Source organism: Syngnathoides biaculeatus, chromosome 10, assembly GCF_019802595.1.
Source record: "Syngnathoides biaculeatus isolate LvHL_M chromosome 10, ASM1980259v1, whole genome shotgun sequence".
NCBI classification, from domain to species: Eukaryota; Metazoa; Chordata; class Actinopteri; order Syngnathiformes; family Syngnathidae; genus Syngnathoides; species Syngnathoides biaculeatus.
Window position 1 is genome coordinate 26,104,215 of NC_084649.1, and position 20,536 is coordinate 26,124,750.

At 46.0% G+C, this 20,536-nt stretch overlaps 2 protein-coding genes across 5 annotated transcripts in view; both read left to right on the top strand.

Annotated features, from left to right (window-relative positions):
• The window catches only part of sema3fa (sema domain, immunoglobulin domain (Ig), short basic domain, secreted, (semaphorin) 3Fa), a 67,524-nt gene extending 57,209 nt beyond the window's left edge, over positions 1-10,315 (top strand). For all 4 annotated transcript variants that reach the window (XM_061831350.1, XM_061831353.1, XM_061831352.1 and 1 more), the window contains 9 exons: positions 2,743-2,812; positions 3,173-3,317; positions 5,062-5,284; positions 5,370-5,458; positions 5,564-5,605; positions 5,683-5,840; positions 6,122-6,189; positions 6,459-6,592; positions 6,764-10,315. In XM_061831350.1, the coding sequence (XP_061687334.1) occupies positions 2,743-2,812; positions 3,173-3,317; positions 5,062-5,284; positions 5,370-5,458; positions 5,564-5,605; positions 5,683-5,840; positions 6,122-6,189; positions 6,459-6,592; positions 6,764-7,213 (1,379 nt within the window). In that variant the 3' untranslated portion in view covers positions 7,214-10,315. The remainder of the gene's footprint in view (positions 1-2,742; positions 2,813-3,172; positions 3,318-5,061; positions 5,285-5,369; positions 5,459-5,563; positions 5,606-5,682; positions 5,841-6,121; positions 6,190-6,458; positions 6,593-6,763) is intronic.
• A 2,266-nt stretch (positions 10,316-12,581) lies between these two features.
• On the top strand, positions 12,582-20,522 carry gnat1 (guanine nucleotide binding protein (G protein), alpha transducing activity polypeptide 1). The gene is made up of 9 exons (XM_061831356.1): positions 12,582-13,800; positions 14,990-15,032; positions 15,788-15,929; positions 16,007-16,164; positions 16,245-16,373; positions 16,906-17,035; positions 17,647-17,800; positions 18,007-18,212; positions 18,747-20,522. The coding sequence occupies exons 1-8, from the start codon at positions 13,695-13,697 to the stop codon at positions 18,195-18,197; spliced, it is 1,053 nt and encodes a 350-aa protein (XP_061687340.1). The 5' UTR covers positions 12,582-13,694; the 3' UTR covers positions 18,198-18,212; positions 18,747-20,522.
• The last annotated feature ends 14 nt before the right edge of the window (positions 20,523-20,536 follow it).

Sequence of the window (20,536 nt, forward strand, 5' to 3'; positions counted from 1 at the left end):
AATGCAAGCAAAGTGGAGCAAAACGAAAATATCTCCGTCCCCGACTGTATAGCTCGGAATAATGGTTGGAAAGTGCTGCAAAACAAAAAATGTATAGCATAAGCATCTGCTAAGAGTTAAGCGTCTGGCGCACACTTGATGTATTCATAACCCGATGGGAAAGCTGGCCGGCAAAATGTAAAGCTCCGTTACGTGACTCGTAACCACAACAGTGAGAAAACAGAGCCGTCCGGTCGGAACAGACGCGCCATCTTGCGCGCCGCGGATTGAGCCGTCAAAAGCAAAACGAAATGGAAGTCCGGGTAATCAAAATAGCCGGCGGGCGGGATCCGACCGACCTCCCGCGGCTCAGCCCGGCCCGTCTGTTCTTCGGGATTAGGCCGGGATTACTCCAGCGGCATCCTTGGAGCCGTGCGCTGCGAGCAAGCAACCCTTCACGTGCACTTAGAATACGTACGAATAAGTCCAAATTGATGCAAGGCGTCCCACAATATTTGACTCTTCAGCATGTGAAAAAAAACGCATCAAATTTGCTGTCATAATTCAACAGAACATTGCACATTTGGGCCGTCCGAACAGCCGAAGAAGTCAAATCGTGATCGCGGTGAGGATTCGCCCGTTCATCGGTGCTTCCACTGTGCTTCGGGTTTTCCCGTCCTCGTAGTCGTCCCCTTTTGTCCCCTTCTCTTTCCATCCCTCCTTCTTTGCGCAATCATGGACGCCACCCCCCCCCCCCCCCAACCCCAACCCCCAATAATGCGACCCCGCGCCGTCACAAACTCACAAGTTGGACTGACGCAACTTGTTCCATTTCGCCGCTCATTTAATCCTCCTGTCCGTCAGACGACTCGGGAATTTCTCCTCTTGCGGCGCGGCCATTATCTGTCATTTTCATACCTCGGCGCCACGCGAGGATTCGTCATCCTCGCCGTTAAAGCGACAACCGTCGGACCGTGCCGAATGAGAAACGCAGTTGTAGCGCCTCGCAAGTATATGATACTTTGACGAGAGGTGGCTAACCTCAATCAAAATTAGGAACTAATCAATTAACACAATATGATAATTATTCTAAACTTCTATTACAACTATGCACTTATTCCCTCTCAAAAGGTCTCTGATATCATATTTTCCCCTTATGAGTTAAGGTTATCCTAATTTAAATAAACAAGCTACCAAATAAACTCCCCACTTTTTTAACTGTCTTGCAGATAGTCAAATAATAGACCTGGTTATGGCACAAAAAGTGTGAACATTTAATAACAAAATAAAGGATGGAAAATCAAATATGTATACAAAATAAACAAAGTCGACATAGCAGGTACACAATGCACACATGAGCTAAGCTAGGCTAGCGTAAGGGCCCATACAGATATGAACACAGCCGGCAAAACAAAATGTCCTTGCGGGGTTTCAAACGGCAGGAGTGAAGAAAGTCGAGGGTTGTGTCCAATGGTCCAGCCTCATCCAAGTCCTGACGAGTCCTGACCCATTGCGAAGCTTTTCCCTTGTGCTCCAATGCAGCCCTCGCTTGCGTCCTCGTCTTCTTCCTCATGGCCCAACACAGGCCTCGCTAGCTTGAGTTAGCTTGTCGCTAGCGTCCTAGCAAAGTTCCATGCATCCACTTCGCCGCCGTATTAGCGGCTAACTCCAGCACGTGATGGCGTGATTTGAGTAGTCCGCTCAAGCGACGCACGATCGCAATTGAACCGTCAACAGTCGAGCACGTTGATCAGTGTTGATAAATGTCCGCCCTTAACTTTTTTCTTTTCTTCAAACAACCATCAGTACTTTACACTTACTTTCTCTCTCCTCAACACATCACTTCCTGTCCTTCTCAAACACCGGTTACAACAATAAAATGACAAGCAAAAGTATTTCTTTTCACACATTTGAATACAAATCCCTAAATGATCAATAAATTCAGCACACATGAACAAATATCCCACCGCCTTGTATAAAGAAAACCTATAACCTTATTGCTACGCTCTTTATTTCATTTTTGAACTATAGCAAATTTTTTTTTGAACTGCGTTACACAGTTTTTCCTCCTCCCTGGTTTCATGAGCACGATTCACCTCCTCCTCCTCTCTCTCTCTCTCTCTCTCTCTCTCTCGTTTGTGTTATCGGACGACTAAATCTGTGCAAAGATCAAAAGGCGCTAACGTGTCAGATTTGATGTCTGGCTTGTTGGGAAAAATGGCGGGCGGGAGGGGTGAGGACAGCGTGCCGTGTTTATTTTCCTTTGTGTGTTCCCCTGAAGGCAATTACTGTCCTTCACTCTTCAAGGCCAGTTCAAACAAGTGAAACATCGCTTGTTTGAGCCCCCCCACCCCCACATTTCCCCTTCGCTGCACAACATTAAGTGCTAAACTTATATACGTTAAACTGGTATTCCACCCCAGCTGTCAAACTTTATGTATTTGATTTTTTTTTTTTTATTCGGCTTGCATTTTTGTCTCATTAAATCCATGAGTGGCGATGTGGGCCTCGCAAGTGCCTGGAGCCTGCATTCACGTGGCGTGCATCTGGCTCCCATTAGAGACGGGTTTCTGCACATGGCCTACGTCACGTCGTGTCATTATCCAAGCCGCTTATCCTCAAAAGGGTTGCCGGAAAGCCTCCCCTCCCCCCGTTGTTGAATGTATTCCAAAACGTCGGCCGGCGCCCGCGCCCCCATTTTATTTCCACCGGGTGCCGCCGCGCAAACGATTCAAAACGACTTTGCTGTCTTCTCCTTTCCAGGGGACGTTTACATCCAGCCGACGCAAGACACCAAGAATCCCGTCATCTACGGAGTCTTTTCAGTTTCGGGGTGAGCGTCTCGACTTTCTTTTTGCCGGATGAATTCCGCTGAGGTCCGGCCTGATGACAACTTTGAACGAGTTTAGGGAGGAAAAGCACAGCAGCGCCACAAATGTCGGGTTTGGGTAGCGATTGGAAACGACGACCGTTGCCCGTCGCCCGTCGCCCGCTTTGGCGTCAGACAATCGTGTAAAGCGGCACAATGGAAGCGCTCGCAATCAAGGGGGGGCGCTAGACACAAACACGGCACGGCGGGGGCGTTTTTCTATGTCAGTGTGTCAGCCGGCGTATGCTTGCGTATCCCGGGAAGTCGCTTCCACCCCTCCGTCATTATCTGGCCACTCACCGGCTCGTTCTGCCGCCCGTCCAGATCTGTCTTCAAAGGCTCGGCGGTGTGCGTCTACTCCATGGCAGACATCCGCATGGTCTTCAACGGTCCCTTCGCCCACAAGGAAGGACCCAACTACCAGTGGGTGGCCTACACCGGGAAGATCCCTTACCCCAGACCCGGCACTGTGAGTGGATAGCGCGTTACGACAATGTATGAATATGTTTGTGAGATTAATTCAATATTTTGTAAAACAACAACAGAAGGTCGTTTAAGCAAAGAACAGGAATTGATGACTCGGTGAGATTTTTTTTTTTTTTTTTTAAAAGGGTTTAAGAAAATCCTTTTTTTGCCTCGATTTAAGATATATAGTCCCAATTTTTATATATATACGTATATAATTTTTATTTTTTGTTTTGTGTGAGCCGGTGAGCAGTCTAGGCTGTGCCCCACCCACTTCCCAAAGTTTGCTGGGATAGGATACCATTGACCCCTGACCCATATGAGGCTATGCACGTAGAAAAATGGATGGTTGCTTTGTCCCAATTTGTAGCCGTTAAAGCCACAATAGTATTTATTGAATAATAATTATTTGTTGTTTTTTTCTTTACTCTGTGGCTCCCCCTAGAGTTGCATTTTTTTGTTTGTTTTCTAAAAGGTTAAGAATCTCCCCACAAAGTAAATAACACTTAGTTAATAAATCAAACGTTTGTTGCATTTCCAGCACGAAAAAAAAACATCCAAGGTAAACCTCAACGACAGCCAGAAGCATAAACAATGAAAAATGCTCGAATATGCAACATCGCCAGTGTGTCCATCATAAGCAAAATAGTTTGCAACGGGGACCAGTGGATGAACGTGCAGGTTGGCCTCATTTTCATTCAATAGAAGGGAGAGTCAGACCAGGCCAACTAACATTTAATATTTGTGTTATTACTGTGTCGTCATTTGCTTGTTGTCACTGCTTGGCGTGGACGCTTTTAAAGTATTTTCTTTTTCTACATTTTGTTACTGTTTCCCAAATGTATTACATAAATAAGTAATTTTCAAAATTTGACTTACAACACATACACATAATGACAATATGAATATCATTTTTTCAACATTTCTTAACAAAAATTGTTAAATGCCTGTCGTAATTATTGAAAAATGACCAACAAAAATCGATTAATTGTACTGCATATGAATGTTTGCCATTCTAATTGTGCTTGGAGAACCCTAACCCTAACTAACCTTTTTCTTTCTACTAAGCCTATCCCTTAAAAATCGACTATTACATTTTCCTGACCCGACAAACATCGAGACATCTGACTCACGACGTCCAAAGGAACACAACTGACGACCGTTTACTGACCTGGAGTGAGCGCGCGCCTGAAGAAGGCTTACGTCAGCCGAAACGTTGCGCAACAAGACTTGCTCTCTTACGATGTTTTCAATCGGCAGTATCGAAATCGGGAGGTTGTTCGGCCGTAATTGGCACCAAAAAGGATGGTGGCAGGCACGCAAATTTTATAAATTGAATAGATCTAAATTTGAATTTGGATTAAATTAAGGGGGCGAACAAATTAGTGTGTTGTTACTAAATTTGAAAGGATGGGAAAAGGAAGTCAGTTTGGGTGAGCAAATCTTTGGGTCGGAGGGCCCCGTGCACCTCCAGTTCTCCGCACCAAACCCTAACCCTTGTACTTCTTGAGGTTGTACTCGGTGTAAAAAGAAGCACCGCGCTAAACAACAAGAAGCGTCCGAGCCGATCGGTCAATGTCACCCTACAAGTTGATCTGGCGTCACCATGGCAACAACAGCAATGTCATCATCGAAAGGAGCCCGAAAGCAGTTTTTAAATTTTTACGGTCAAACGATTACGTACGCTTGCGTTAAAGTGACATGAGCGTGTGGTGTGTGTGTGTGTGTGTGTGTGTGTGAACGCGCAGTGTCCCGGAGGCACGTTCACCCCCAACATGAAGTCCACCAAGGATTACCCGGACGAGGTGATCAACTTCATGAGGAACCACCCCACCATGCACAACGCCGTCTACCCGGTACACAAGCGGCCCCTGGTGGTCCGCACCAACGTGGACTACGAGTTCACGACCATCGCCGTGGACCAAGTGACGGCAGCCGACGGGAGCTACGAGGTCCTCTTCATGGGCACAGGTCACTTTAGTCACATGGCCGACGGATTATTATTTTCATGAGCTTTTCCGGGATTTCATCTTCACCCTCATTTTGTGTTTGTCAGATCGCGGGACCGTGCAGAAGGTGATCGTGTTGCCTCGAGATGACCTTCAGACCGAGGAGCTAGTTTTAGAGGAAGTGGAGGTCTTCAAGGTTTGTCCCCTCCGTCTTGGCTGCCATTTGCTATTTTTATCTCCCGATTCATAATTTGGGGTGTGAAAAGTCAGTTCTGACATTTTTTTTGGTCTTTTTCGGAAGGTTCCCACCCCGATCACCTCCATGAAGATCTCGTCCAAGCGCGTAAGCCGCCCGGTCGTCTCCCGAATCCTCAGCGACGCCGCACGTGGAACTAAACGGGCGTTTTCTCCCTCCGACAGCAACAACTGTACGTGGCGTCCGTGCTGGGCGTGACCCACCTGGCGCTCCACCGCTGCGACGTGTACGGCGAGGTGTGCGCCGACTGCTGTCTGGCCCGGGACCCGTACTGCGCCTGGGATGGAAAATCCTGCTCCAGATACTCTGCGTCGCAGAAGAGGTGCTTTTGTTTGAGATGGGAAGAATTTGCACGTCTTCAGTGGTCCCTTGACTTAAAAGTGCCTCAAAGTTATTAATATTCAAGCTGGTGTTTGGCCACTATTTTTTTTTTTTTTTTTTTACATATCCTTAAAGTAATGGATATTTGACTACAAATGGTGGAGCAACAGATGTAGACTGGTACTACAGCGATAGTCACAGACTTGTATTCTTTTTTTCCTGTGGGAAGAACAACTCACTCGGGTTACTGATTCTAATTCTAAAGGCCTTTCAATCTTTTAGACGCAGCCGTCGTCAGGACGTCAAGTACGGCAACCCCATCCGCCAGTGCAGAGGCTACAACTCCAATGGTGAGCAGACGGCAACATTTTCACCTGTGGCCGTTTACTGTACATGATTTATTGACATGCCGCAAATTTTGGACCTCCGCCAGGTGTGTCCTTTCGCTCGTCTTGTCTGACCTGAACAAAAGCATAATAATGGAAATATTATGACAAAAGGGCCATTTTTTCCCCAAGGAAGCGCTTACTTTCTATTAAAAAATGTGATGTATTTGATAACTTTTTGTGATGGATATCTAAAGACGCCTCGACTTTTTTTTCGTCCGTTTGTTTTACAGCCAATAAAAATACTCTCGAGACGGTTCAGTACGGCGTGGAGGGCAGCACCACATTCCTGGAGTGCCAGGCGAGGTCCCCCCACGTTTCTCTCAAGTGGCATCTTCAGAAAGAGAACAGCGACAGGAGAAAAGAGGTCATTTCATTCATACTCATATTATGTTTTCTATTTTGGCTCCACTTGGGCAATATGACTCGTCTGTCTGTGGTGTGCTGCCCCCAGGTGGCCAAGGCGGGCACACCAGGAGGAGCAGCAGCAGCAGGAGCAGGGTTCAAAATGAATCGTCATCCTTTATGTCCCTTTCAGATCCGCTCGGAGGGCCGCATCCTGAAGACGGACCAGGGCCTCCTGATCCGCTCGCTGCAGCCGTCGGACGGCGGCGTCTACCAGTGCACGTCCACGGAGAAGAACTTCAAGCACACGCTGGTCAAGCTGCAACTGGTGGTCCTCTCCAGCCGCACCGTCAACAACGTCCTGGTGGAGACGGGCGCGCCGTCCCCGGCCCTGGCCCCGTTGCAGTCCAGCGCCTGGACGCCGAGCGCCGGCCAGTACAAAGACCTGCTGACCATCCTGAGCCAACCGGAGATGGGCCTGATCAACCAGTACTGCCAGGACTACTGGCAGCTGGGGGACGGCGGCGGCGCCGGCGGCGGCGGCGGCGGCCTGGGGGACGGCAACGCCAAGAGCCTCAAGGAGCTGAAGAAGCCGCGCAACCGCCGCCATCGCGACGACGAGACGAGCCCCGCCGAGACTTGAGGAGCCGGGAACACTCCGCAGCCGCGAGTACGCCGACACGTCCCGAAACGCCACACAAGCCCTCCCGTGTTGAGGGGTGACTCAAAATGGATGCAATACAGCAGAAAAGACAAAAACTCTCGGGTGGAAAAACACACAATATTTATTGTAGGTTGTAAAAAGTCATTCTTTGTACCTATCTAGGGGGAAAACAAACAAACCACATTTTTTTTGTGTGAATAGGACGCTGTTGTTATTATTCTCATGTTCTGGTTAGTGTTGCTGACGACGTGTATTATGTGTTGAGGATTTCTTTTTACGTTTGGTGTTTTGGGAGCATCCACGCAAACGCACGAGGACTGAAAAGCGGGACTCGGACAAGGACGCTCTTTTTTTCAGGACCACGCAAACGCCCACGGACTTCATGCTCCAGCGCCTGCCCTCGTTTTGCCGGAATCATCCGACCGCCGGCTGTTAAGAAGCGTACACGTAACTCTTTCTAAAATCCGAGAGAACGGGAAAAAAAACAGCTAATCTGCCCTTATTCCTTGTACACACAGTAATACTCTATGTACAGATAGTCCGTGGTGTACTCAGGATGATCCACACACAGACTGACCACACGGGTAAAAATGAGTCATGGGAAGTATTGAACACTCGTGATTGTCCACCATCATTTTCCAAGGCGGAAAAACAAATTAAACATTCATTACTAATTAATTAAACAGCACACGGCACAGGAGGATCGCACACCACAGGCTAATCGCGTACGCTAATGTTTTGGCGGCATCTAACAATCGAGGCTTTGCAGAGTTTTGCTTGGAAAAGAGGAGGAAAAATTCTTCAGTGGACCTTCCCGACCTGTCAATCACTCGTACGATAATAGCCAATCAGATCTTGGGATTGTCTCAACCCCTGGCTTGACACGCCCCTGCCGCCGTGTTGTCCCACAAGCAATGCTGGTTGTCAGTAGCGGGCGCTTGGAAAAGTTCATGTTAGGAAGAAAATGGTCCTCAGATGCGCTTGGGGAACGTGCAATTCCGATGAAAGATATCCTGCTAGCTTGATTCATTTCCCAAAGCCTAAAACACAGTTGACCAAGTGTCTACGATGGATTAAGGCTCGAGGAAGAGCGCACGTACAACTAAATGTGGACAATATCGACAAACACGAGGCTGCATGTCCGAAGGTAAGCGAGGGAGAAGGATCTTCTCTGAGTTTGATTGAATTATTATCAGTGCGGGAGAACAACTTTCACTTTGTTAGCGTATCACTGACCTGCCGAACGAAGTGTGTCGTGTTTTATGCCGAAGAGTCGGGTTAGTGATGTGTAAATGCGCCGCGTCATGCAAGAGAAATCTTTATTTGCCTATTTGTGTCGCATCGGACTTTTAAGACTGAGCACTGGCTTCCATTACCAGCCAAGTCATATGAAGACTCCAATGATATTCCTCGTGATCTTTCCAAGTAAAAAGTACTCACCCTGCTTTACATGCATAGTACGATTCCACTATTCTACTCTGTTGGATTTCAATATGAAGTTTGTGAGGTGTCAAACTTTTTTGCATCCATTGCCACCGTTTCGCTGTAACTCTGTAAATCTTAATTCCGTGTACATATCCTTGCGTGAAATAGTTGAGACCTCTGTGTAGAACTCTCTCGGGCAAGAAACATACCGCAATATTATCTGGAATACGCGATAGAGAATCCACTTCAAACCGGTTCTGTTCAGTCGCCATTTTGGAAGCTTGTGGGACATGGCGAATGTAGCTAACGGGGGCGGAGCTTAAGCTCGCCAGTCGGAAAGGTCCAAAGTGTCCGCTTATCGTAATGTTTGCAGCCCGCTTCGCTTCATCTTCCCATCGAAAGGCGATCATTTTACCGGGGGGGGGGGGGGACAAATTGTCTTTCGAGTTCGTCTCCGGAACGCAGATTGCAGCAGGGCAGCTATTCTCGAGGGACTCATTTACAAGAACGACAAACAAAGCACCTTCTGTCGCCAAACACGGACAAAAAGTCCCTTCAAGGAGACACGTTATGGAAAATGTTTTTTTTTTTTTAAATTTTTGTTGTTGAAGTGGGACCGTCACACACCGAGGACTCTTTGAGCAATGTAGACCTGCCCTCAAAACAAGCACACAGACTTGTTTCCACTTTAGCTCTTGATTCTTTGGGTATTATTTTGAAACGACTTATTTCCCGATGAGATATTAAGACATTTTTAAACTTCCAACTTTGTGCGGAAGGCATTCATGTTATGCACAAAATCTTGTTTGGGTGTAATAGAGATGGAGCCGCAAATTCCACGTTTTCGTGCTTCCCCGAGTGAGAAACACGCTTTACACACGGATTTGCAGTTTGATACGGATGACATATTTCACATTTTATATGCAAGATGTCGCACAAGTTCAATTTTGCATTCCTGCCGTTTTTCCCCACACTTCCAATTTGTGTCCAAAGTGAGAGTGAATGATGTCGGGGGTTACGTTTCATTCGTGGTCGGCTCATTTCGATACGGTACCGTAAATGGGGCCGTTTGGGGAAATATTAATCGAAAAGGTACAACCACAGAAAGTTTTTGAACTGGGTGTCTTTTTGGTGCTGCATGGCATGTACAGTGTGTGTATACAGTGTTTGTTTCAAAAAGAGGCTCCGTTCCTGTGAATGTCGGTGAATGTCTTTCTTATTTGTGGGAATATAGAAATAATATCAAAGTGGGGGGGGGGGGGGTTATACAATCGGTATGGGCTCCAATTTTTTTTTTTTTTAAGAGTGTTGCAGTCCAGATTGTACTTATATTTGAAATTGTATTTTCCGTGTTTTGCAACCTTCCCTTTGGGGTCCCTCGGTGCAAAGTAACGACTGGTAGGATCCGCACTTGTTACGATAACTCGTAAAAAAAATAATAATAATAATAATCGTCCCCATCAATGTTGCTGACTAATAAATAAAAGATCTATATTTTATAATAACAAATGCGCTCCTGTGTTTGCCATTTGGTGTTGGTTTCGAGACAAATACAGTGAAGAAAATAAGTATTTGAACACCCTGCTGTACTGCAAGTTCTCCCGCTTACATGGAGGAGTCTGAAATTTTCATCCAGAAATCACAATGTGTGGTTTTTTTTAATGATTTGTTTGTGTGATACAGTTGCAAATAAGTATTTGAACACCTGTCTTATCGGCTAGAATTCTGACCCTCAAAGACCCGCCTTTAGTCCGCCTTTTAAAGTCCACCTCCACTCCATGTATGATCCCGAATCAGATGCACCCGTGTGAGGTCGTCAGCTGCATAAAGACACCCGTCCACCCCATACAATCAGTAAGACTCAAACTTGTAACTTGGCCGAGACCAAAGAACTGTCCAAACACACCCGAGACTCAACACGGGTGGAAAGGTCTACGGAGAAATTGCCGAGCAGCTTGGTGGGAAAAAAAGGTCCACTGTTGGAGCCATCATTACAAAACTGAAGAAGCTAAACATGACGGTAAAATCTCAATCGGAGTGGAGCCCCATGCAAGATATCAGCTCCTGGGGTCTCAACGATCCTTAGAAAGGGGAGGAATCGGCCCAGGACTACGCGACAGGACTTGGTCAATGACCTGAAAAAAGCTGGGACCACCGTTTCCGAGGTGACTGAAGACGTCATGGTTTGAAATCATGCCTGGCACGGAAGGTTCCCCCGCTGAAACCAGCACATGTCAAGGCCTGTCTTCAGTTTGCCAATGACCATTTGGATGATACGGAGGAGTCATGTGAGAAAGTTTTGTGGTCAGATGAGACCAAAATGGAACTTTTTAGTCAGAATTTCACTAACCGTGTTTGGAGCAAGTTCCATCGCAAGAACACCATCCCTGCTGTGAAGCATGGGGGTGGTAGCATCATACTTTGGGGTTGTTTTACGTCACATGGGACAGGACGACTGCACCATATTAAGGAGAAGATGACCGCGGCCATGTATTCTGAGATTTTGGGGAATAACCTCATTGAAGATGGGTCGTGGCTGGGTCTTTCAACATGACAATGACCCGAAGCACACAGCCAGGAAAAAACCAAGGAGTGGTTCCGTAAGAAGCATAGCAAGGTTCTGGCGTGACCGAGCGGGTCCCCAGACCTAAACCCAATAGAAAGTCTTTGGAGGGAGCTGAAACTCTGTGTTTCCCAGCAACAGCCCAGAAACCCGTCTGATCTAGAGAAGATCTGTGTGGAGGAGTAGGCCAAAATCCCTGGTGAACAACTACAGGAAACGTTTGACCACTGTAATTGCAAACAAAGGCTACTGTACCAAATATTAACATTGGTTTTCTCAGGTGTTCAAATACTTATTTGCAGCCGTACCATCCAAATAAATTGTTTAAAAAAATCATACATTGTGATTTCTGGATGTTTCATGCGCCCACGATGAAAATTTCAAACCCCTCCATGATTTCTAGGTGGGAGAACTTGCAATATAGCAGGGTGTTCAAATACTTATTTTCGTCACTGTATGTGGTTGAAATGTGGCGTTCAAACCTGGACTCGAGTTTCAAGATACACTTTGGGCTCCAAACTGAGCTACCAAAACTAGGGTGGAGGTTTCAAGGCCTGGTTGGGTTTTGAAAGTGGAGTTTGCGCTGAGGAAGATGTGGTTTCAATGCTGGATTAAGGTTTGAAATTAGGGGTTGAAAGCAGACGTCAGGGTTTCCTGCCGAAATTAGAGATGATGAAAGACGTTTTCATGACAAAAATGTAAAAATACAACAATTGATGACATTTTGTGCAAGTATGGTGTGTGTGGTGGGCCAACACACGCACAATCGCAGCGCTCCATAAATGAAAGTGAGATTAGGATACTTGAACAGCCTCAGATTAAGGTCAATGAGATTTGTTGGGTGAACCCACAAAGCTCTTGAGACACTTCACAGCTCCCATCCAAACATAGACTACATGTATTAATTATTATCATTATTCATATGATTGCCATTTTTTGTTGTCAACTTCCAGCTTCAATTGCTGCACGAAGCTTGTGCACGTGGAACTGCAATTAGCGCTTGAAGCCCGGGTTAGGGTTTTAAACCAGGGGTTGAAGTCCGGGTTAGGGGTACAAATTAAGGCTTCAAGTCTGGGTTTAGGGTTTCACGTGAGATTTTCAGGCCGGGATTGAGGTTTTAAATGATGGCTTTAAAACCAGGCTTTAGGCTTTGAGGTTTGGGTCAAAAATGACAGTTTCAAGTAGGTTTGAGTTTCCCCAATCAGGGGTTGAGGTTTTGAAACGGCTTGGGGTTTCAAATTGGGGTTTTAAGTAAAGGTTAGGTTTTCCAAGCAAGGTTTAAAGTCTGAAATTACAGTTTCCAAGTCAGGGTTGGAAGTCAGGGTTAGGTTTTCAACTTGGCCTTTCAAGTCTGGGTTAGGGGTACAAATTAAGGCTTCAAGTCTGGGTTTAGGGTTTCACGTGAGATTTTCAGGCCGGGATTGGGGTTTTAAATGATGGCTTTAAAACCAGAATTAGGCTTTGAGGTTTGGGTCAAAAATGACTGTTTCAAGTGGGTTCGAGTTTTCCAATCAGGTGGTTGAGGATTTCAAACAGCTTGGGGTTTTACGTAAAAGTTAGGGTTGCCGATCGTGGTTTGGAACAAGGTTTAAAGTCTGAAGTTACAGTTTCCAAGTCGGGGTTTCAAGTTAGGGTTGGAAGTCAGGGTTGGGTTTTCAACTTGGCCTTTCAAGTCTGGGTTTGGCTTTCAAACAATGGATGGGGTTCCAAATTAGGGCATCAGACAGAGGTTACAGTTTCAATTTGAGATCTCAAACCTGGATTAGGGCTTCAAATTCAGAGTTTTTTTTGGTTTGATGGTAGGGTTGGTCTTTAGAATGGGATTTTGAAGCATTTCAAGCTAAGGTTTGGGCCTTCAAAGTATAAAACCAGACGTTGGCTTTCAAGGAGGAGACGGGATTCAAACCCTGAACTTCACCGCTGCGAGGCACCCCCCACTTCTTCAAAGTATAAAACCAGACTTTGGCTTTCAAGGAGGAGACGGGATTCAAACCCTGAACTTCACCGCTGCGAGGCACCCCCCACTTCTTCAAAGTATAAAACCAGACTTTGGCTTTCAAGGACGAGACGGGATTCAAACCCCGAACTTCACCGCTGCGAGGCAGCCCCACTTCTCACTCCATCACCTCACGCGAGTGGCCTCCTGGCAGATAAGCGCTTGAGCCGACGCTGATCTTCCGCTGAGCGCAGCAATGTCCGCTCCAGGCTCTCAGTCCGGCTCACCGACGGACCCTCACCGCCGCACCCCCCCCAGACCTAACCCTCAAGCAGTCCTGTCCTTGCTCGCCATTGGTCAGCCTCCTCGTCAGGTGGGCCGAGAGGACGCCGGTCACCCTCTCCTAAGTCGAGAGCGAAAATACTCCCAAAGTTGTTTATCGGCTGGAGACCAGACCAGAGGGCCGAGCGGTTTCCGGCTTGTTCTCCTGAGCGCGTTTGGCTTTGGCAGAAGGGGCCCGAGCCGGGACCAGAACCATGGGGGCGGGAGCCAGCGCCGAAGAGAAGCGCTCCAGGGAGCTGGAGAAGAAGCTGAAGGAGGACGCCGACAAGGACGCCAGAACCGTCAAGCTGCTGCTGCTGGGTAAAGTCCGCCGGCGCGCGCCGCACATTTAGTCAACATTATGAAAATGTATTCATCAAAAAAAAAAAAAAAAAAAAAACCACCCGTGTATCCTATACCAATGGCCGCCTCGCTGTGAGAAAAATGCAAACATCGGATTTTTCTCAGCCAATCAACAGACGGCTGATGAATTACAAATTTTGGGAAATGAAAGTTGTTGATCACACAAAGACATTGAAAATAATGAAACAAAAATCTAATAATAGACTTCAGTCGTTTTCCATATGAGTCTGACTTTCAATTAGGAAGTGGAAAGTTTAAAAAAAGGCTTTATATACAGTACAACAATCATCTCCCTGGAATATTTTGTAAATATTTTAAGTACTTAAATGGCAAAATGTTGTATTTTATTGTTAATTATAAAATTAATCAATAAATGATTTGTTAATTATAAAATTCATCACTCAAATAAGGATTAATTTTAAAAGTTTGACAAAAAACCAATTTCTGTCCTTAAAAGTCTTATCCGCTTCTTCTTTTCCTTTCGGCTTGTCCCGTTAGTGGTCGCAACGGCGCGTCATCTTTTTCCATGTCCTTATAAACTCTTATATTTTCCAAAAACTCCAAAATAATAATTAAAAAAAAAGATAAATGGGGAAAAAATATGCATTCTCACTCATTTAAAAGAATATATATTTGGGTGTTTCGGTTGTTTATTTTATTATTTTTATTGTGTATTTTTTCCCAATAATGTCATTTTTTTTTTTTCCTCAATTAATTCAGCTCAATTGTATTTTTTCTGATCAAATTAATGAAAAAAAATATCATAAATGACATTTTTTCTTTTCTTTTTCACGGAACGAAATACATGTAATGTTTAGCCGAGATGTGATGACAAGGTTCCACAGCCTGATAAATGAAATGAAATGAAAATCATTCGTGTGAGACGCAACCCTCCCGTTGTACGACAAGCAGGGTGATCGCCACGGCGATGTAGGTCAGGGGCAGGAGGAGAAGTTTAGTTTTGTCCTGACGTCAGCTCCCCGGCAGATTAGATGTGCCGTAAGAACATTAGGAGGCGTCGGCATCTTCCATACGAAGACCGTCAGCTCATCACTATTCCCGACTACTGTACGGTCCGACATGATTCATATTACACTTGTCGTTTGTACTTTTCGCCCAGTAACGATGTCGATCTTGTGTCACGTAGGTGCTGGCGAGTCAGGAAAAAGCACCATTGTCAAACAGATGAAGTAAGATTTTTTTTATTCCCCCCCCCCCACGTAGTAGAAATATAAAGGCATAAGACGCTTCATTAGGTACACCCAGTCATGTGATCCGTAGGAATGATCAGCTGAGACTTTCCTCTTTAACGGGCGGCACGGTGGGCTCAGCTGGAAAGCGTCGGCCTCACAGTTCTGAGGTCCCGGGTTCAATCCGGGACCCGACTGTGTGGACTTTGCGTGTTCTCCCAGTGGCAGTGGCGGGTTTTCTCCGGCTGGGCACTCCGGCTTCCTCCCGCATCCCCAAAACATGCAACATTAACTGGACCCTCTAAATTGCCCGTAGGTTTGATTGCGAGTGCGACTGTTGTCTGTCTTCATGTGCCCTGTGCTTGGCTGGCGACCAGTTCGGGGTGTACCTCGCCTCCTGTCCATTGACAGCTGGGATATGCTCCAGCACTCCCCTGGTGAGGATAGGCGGCTAAGAAAATGGATGGCTGGATAGTTATTCAAATGTTTTGTCCGTACGCTGGACAGGAGGGTGGTGGCAAACTGTGAAGCTTGCCAGGGCCCGCAATGTCAGAAAAGAAATCAAATCAGCTCCCGACATCACTTTTGTTGATCAACACAAAACTGGGTGGACAGAAAACTCTCAGGAAGCCACTAGTGAAATTGAACAGGAAGTCAACCGCTTCATGTTCCCAACAAATCTGGGCTCATTGTGAAGGTCCACCTAACGAGGACTCTTGTGAAATTGTTTGGCGTCTTTTTCTTTCACTCTGTAGAATTATCCACCAAGATGGCTACTCTCTTGAAGAGTGTCTGGAGTTCATCTCCATCATCTACAGCAACACCCTGCAGTCCATCATGGCCATCGTGAAAGCCATGACCACGTTCGGCATCAATTATGGCCACCCCGATCAGCAGGTGGTAGAACGACGCGGCGGAGCGCACCACGGGCGTGTTCCGTTGCGTTGAGACTTTACTTTTTGGTTGTATTGAAGGACGACGCCAGGAAACTGATGCATCTGGCAGATACCATTGAGGAGGGCACCATGCCCAAGGAACTGTCTGACATCATCCTGCGCCTGTGGAAGGACTCGGGCATCCAGGCTAGCTTCGACCGGGCCTCCGAGTATCAGCTCAACGACTCGGCGGGATAGTAAGTACGCCTGGCTCCAAAACTAAGCTTCAAGTTATAAAAATAGCCAATGAGTTCCTTCCCTTACGTTTCTTTCTTAGCTACCTCAACGATTTGGAGCGGCTGATCCAACCGGGTTACGTCCCCACCGAGCAGGATGTGTTGCGATCCAGAGTCAAAACCACCGGCATCATCGAGACCCAGTTCTCCTTCAAGGATCTCAATTTCAGGTGAGAGGAAAGGACACTCGAGAGTGTCAAAATCATGTGGTTAAACATCACGGATCTCTTGAAACCTGTACCACTTTCAAAATCTTTGCCCTGTCCTGGAATCTTCTCGAAGATCAAAATATTTTCTTGGTATTAGAACCACCTCTTGAGATGAGAACGTTCTCTGGGGACAAGACCCTTTTTTTAAGACTAGAAACTTTCCCAGGACTCAAACATTTCTAGGGTCTAAAACCTCTCAAAACTAGGACATTCCCTCAAGACTAGAACCTTCTCTAAAGAGTAGCACCTATTCTCAAGACCACACACTTCTGTTAGAAGTAAAACCGCTCAGGACTACAATCTTTCTCTCAAGATGAACATTTTCTGTGACCAGTACCTTCTCCTAGTACTCGTACCAGAACCTTCTCAAGACTAGAGATTTCAACCTTCTCTGGGCCACAGCCAATATGGCAAAGAACGACCATATGGCAGCGGTTTACTGTACATCTCTACCAAGTATTGTTTTCTGATCTGTTTTTGGGCCTACTTGCAGAATGTTTGACGTGGGCGGTCAAAGGTCCGAGAGGAAGAAGTGGATCCACTGCTTCGAAGGGGTCACGTGCATCATCTTCATTGCCGCTTTGAGCGCCTACGACATGGTGCTGGTGGAGGATGATGAAGTGGTGAGAGGCTTGGACGTTGCTTGGTTAAGGGTGATGGGTTTCTTCAAAGAGGGATAAACACCGATTTTTAACATCTTAACCGATTATTAAAATAGGAGCGAGTCCCTACACAACGAGGGAAAACTGACTGGCCTTGTAGCATCTGGTGTAAGCAGAACGACCAACACAGCACACATTGAACAATATCTCCACTTAGAATTGAATCTCGTGTCCAAAATCCATGAGTAAATCAGACCGAAAGCTAAGTTTGCCATCGTAAATATTCGACAGGTTTCGCATGAACGACTGCCGGACTCTGATGAGGGATCTGATAATCGTGTCTCTGATGAAAGAAGGGTGGGGTGGATTCTCAAATTCGGTCTCATTACCAGTATGTGTGCACCCAGCAGAATGTAGGTTTACCATCTGGTGAGAGTTTGCGGACCCTTTTGTCCATCGGTCTGACTGTGACTGTATGCGTTCTGCAGTTGGTCAGTGCAGAGTCTGCTCCACTTCTCTTGCCAGAGCCTAATCATGAATGGAACCAGATCGAAGCAAACGCTAACAACGTTAACTAGAACAGCGCTCAGCAGCTCACGGACCTCCACCAAGGCGATCTATTTTCCCCACAGAACCGAATGCACGAAAGCCTGCACCTGTTCAACAGCATCTGCAACCACCGCTACTTCGCCACCACCTCCATCGTCCTTTTCTTGAACAAGAAGGACGTGTTCGTGGAGAAGATCAAGAAGGCTCATCTCAGCATGTGCTTTCCCGACTATGATGGTGAGAACTTTGTAACAGAGTACAAATACTTGGAAAAAAGAATTGAGACCTCGCAGTGGTCACTGATCAGGCCCTAATTTCAGTACCGCTGTCGCCTTTTCAGGTATCTGCAGTTGTTGCACAAGTATCTACTTTTAACTAAGTCTAGGCTGTGAGTTCATGTCACAACCTGCATTCAAAGTGTCCTTCGGTGTTGTCTCCTTAAGGTCCCAACACCTACGAGGACGCCGGTAACTACATCAAAGTGCAGTTCCTGGACCTGAACATGCGCAGAGACGTCAAGGAGATCTACTCGCACATGACCTGCGCCACCGACACGGAGAACGTCAAGTTCGTGTTCGACGCTGTGACTGACATCATCATCAAAGAAAACCTGAAAGACTGCGGCCTCTTCTGAAGGACCCTCACGCACGTGAGTCCAATTGTTTACGGTTTCAAACAAGGGTTGGTGTTTTAAATGGCGGTTTGAAGACGTGATTGGTGTGTTCTCAAATGAGTTTTTGAAGCAAAGCTTAGGGTTGGAGCCCCAGGTTAGGATTTCAAATTAGGATATGAGTTTAAGGTTTGGTTTTGTTTTGTTTTGAGTTTCACAGCGAGGTTAGGAATTCAAATGAAGGATTTGAATCCAAAGTCCAAATTTCAAGTCAGGATTTCAAGGGTTAGGGTTAGATTTTCGGGGTTCGTGTTTGAAGACAAAAACTTTGTTTCGTGTCCTATCTATACATTTTCCCTACTGCTATATTTAAAGCGAGGGTTTCAAGTCACGACTAGTGTTTAACGGTTTGGTGGGTTTCAGGTTTTGGGTTGAGATTTTTCATTAGTTTGAAGCCAAAGTTTGCATTACAAGTCAGGGTTTCAAGATGGGTTTTCAGATTCTTCTTCCCAGATTCCCAATTTCTTCTCTAATTTTGAATTTCCTGTCTTTTTTTTTTTTTTTTTTTTGCAGCATCATCTAACAATCCTCTCTGCGTACCACGACTTCTACTTTAGGACGACGAACTGTCCCCTCAAAACGTGCGAGTCGTAGCTTTGACTCCTGTGGACAGAACAGAGACTTAAAACTCGGCAGAATCCCCTCCAAATAGTGGAAGCTAACTTGTCCCGGGAGGCGATGCGATGCATAGCAAAGATCTTGGAATCAGAAACTTTTCTCTCAGAGATGCACATAATGTATGCACTTGAAGCTCTGTTAGACTAATAATGGCTATGTATGACAGTGGCGCAGATTTTTCTTTTCAGATGTAATAACGATTTCAAAGTGAAGATCTGCAACACGGACGAGCGCTCAACAGTCCCATGCAGACATTACCGTGTAAAGCCCGACTCCACTATTAAAGCTTCTGTAGAGAACAGACTACGTGTCCTTTATTGTATTTTTTTCTAACGAGAAAGAAGAAATAAAGAAAGCAAAGGTGGAATTACTGTTTATTTGTCTTCTTCTGGCCAATTAACTCCCGTTTGTGGGGACAAAAGGACCACAAGACCACCACACGTGCAGACTTGATTCAGGAAAACACTTGCTGGCGCATTGTGTGGAAAATGAAGGTGAGAGGAAAATAAAGGTTTTAGCAAAACTACCAAATGTCTTAACATTTTTTTTTTTTTTTTTTTTAGTGACGCACAGAACCGACAACAACAGCCAGATGCTTTTGCCAGTTGTGGTAGCACTGCTGTCATTGTCAAGCGAGGAGGACGCGGTCGACGTGATCTGGATATTTTTCACGTGAGTAGCAAATGCGACTATTCGAGCGGTCAAAATGGTAAATTATATTAAATGTTCATTTATGCTCTTGTCAGTTTCAGCAAGTGCTGAAATCATGTCAGAAAATAATCCTAAAGAATGATAGTCTTTGCCGATTACCGTAATTTTCGGCCCATAAACCGCAACTTTTTTCACACCCTTTCAACCCTGCGGCTTGTGCGGTGATGTGGCTAATTTGTGCATTTTTTTTTCTAACGGCCGCAAGAAAGCACTCGAGCGGAAAAGGTAAGAGTGAGACCGGTGGAATATATGTGGCGAGGAAGTGACTTTTACCGGTACGGCCCTGTTAGCGCTGCGCTAGCGTGTTACTGCCGTGTCTCAGTGATTTTTACCAGTCTGTTTATTTTTAACCAGCCCTGTTAGCGCAGCGCTACCCTTTAATGTTAGCAGAGCGCTACCGTTAGTGTTTGTGCGGCGACACTAGCGTTAAACTCTCTGTGTACCGTCTTTGTAAATATCTCGTGTTTCCATGTTGGTTTCAATGTGGGCACTTGCAGCTTTTACACGGCTGCGGCCAATGTATGTACCAAATGGTATTTCCTTTACAAATGTACTGAGGGTGAGGCTTACAACCAGGTGCGCTCTGTAGGCCGGGAGTTACGGTAAATTGGAAGATTTTTTTCAATTTAACTAATGATAATTATGAAACAAATTTCAAAACCAGGCGGCACAGCACAGTGGAACAGCTGTAGAGCGTTGCCCTCACAGTTCTGAGGACCAGGGTTCAAATTCCGGCCCCGCTTGTGTGTCATCTGCATGCCACCATGCCTGCGTGGGTTTTCTGCGGGTGGGCGCTCCGGTTTCCTCCCACATCCCAAAAACATGCAACATTCATTGGACACTCTAAATTGCCCCTAGGTGGGATTCTGAGTGCGGCCGTTGTCTGTCTCCATATGCCCTGCGATTGGCTGGAACCATTTCAAGGGTGTAAGTTTTTAAGACTAGGATTAGAGCGTGTTTCATATTATGGTTTG

Coding starts and splice junctions, on each gene's coding strand:
- gnat1 (XM_061831356.1), top strand. CDS start 13,695: ATGGGGGCGGGAGCCAGCGCCGAAGAGAAGCGCTCCAGGGAGCTGGAG. Junction 13,801..14,989: donor CGTCAAGCTGCTGCTGCTGG/GTAAAGTCCGCC, acceptor TGTGTCACGTAG/GTGCTGGCGAGTCAGGAAAA. Junction 16,165..16,244: donor CTCAACGACTCGGCGGGATA/GTAAGTACGCCT, acceptor TTTCTTTCTTAG/CTACCTCAACGATTTGGAGC.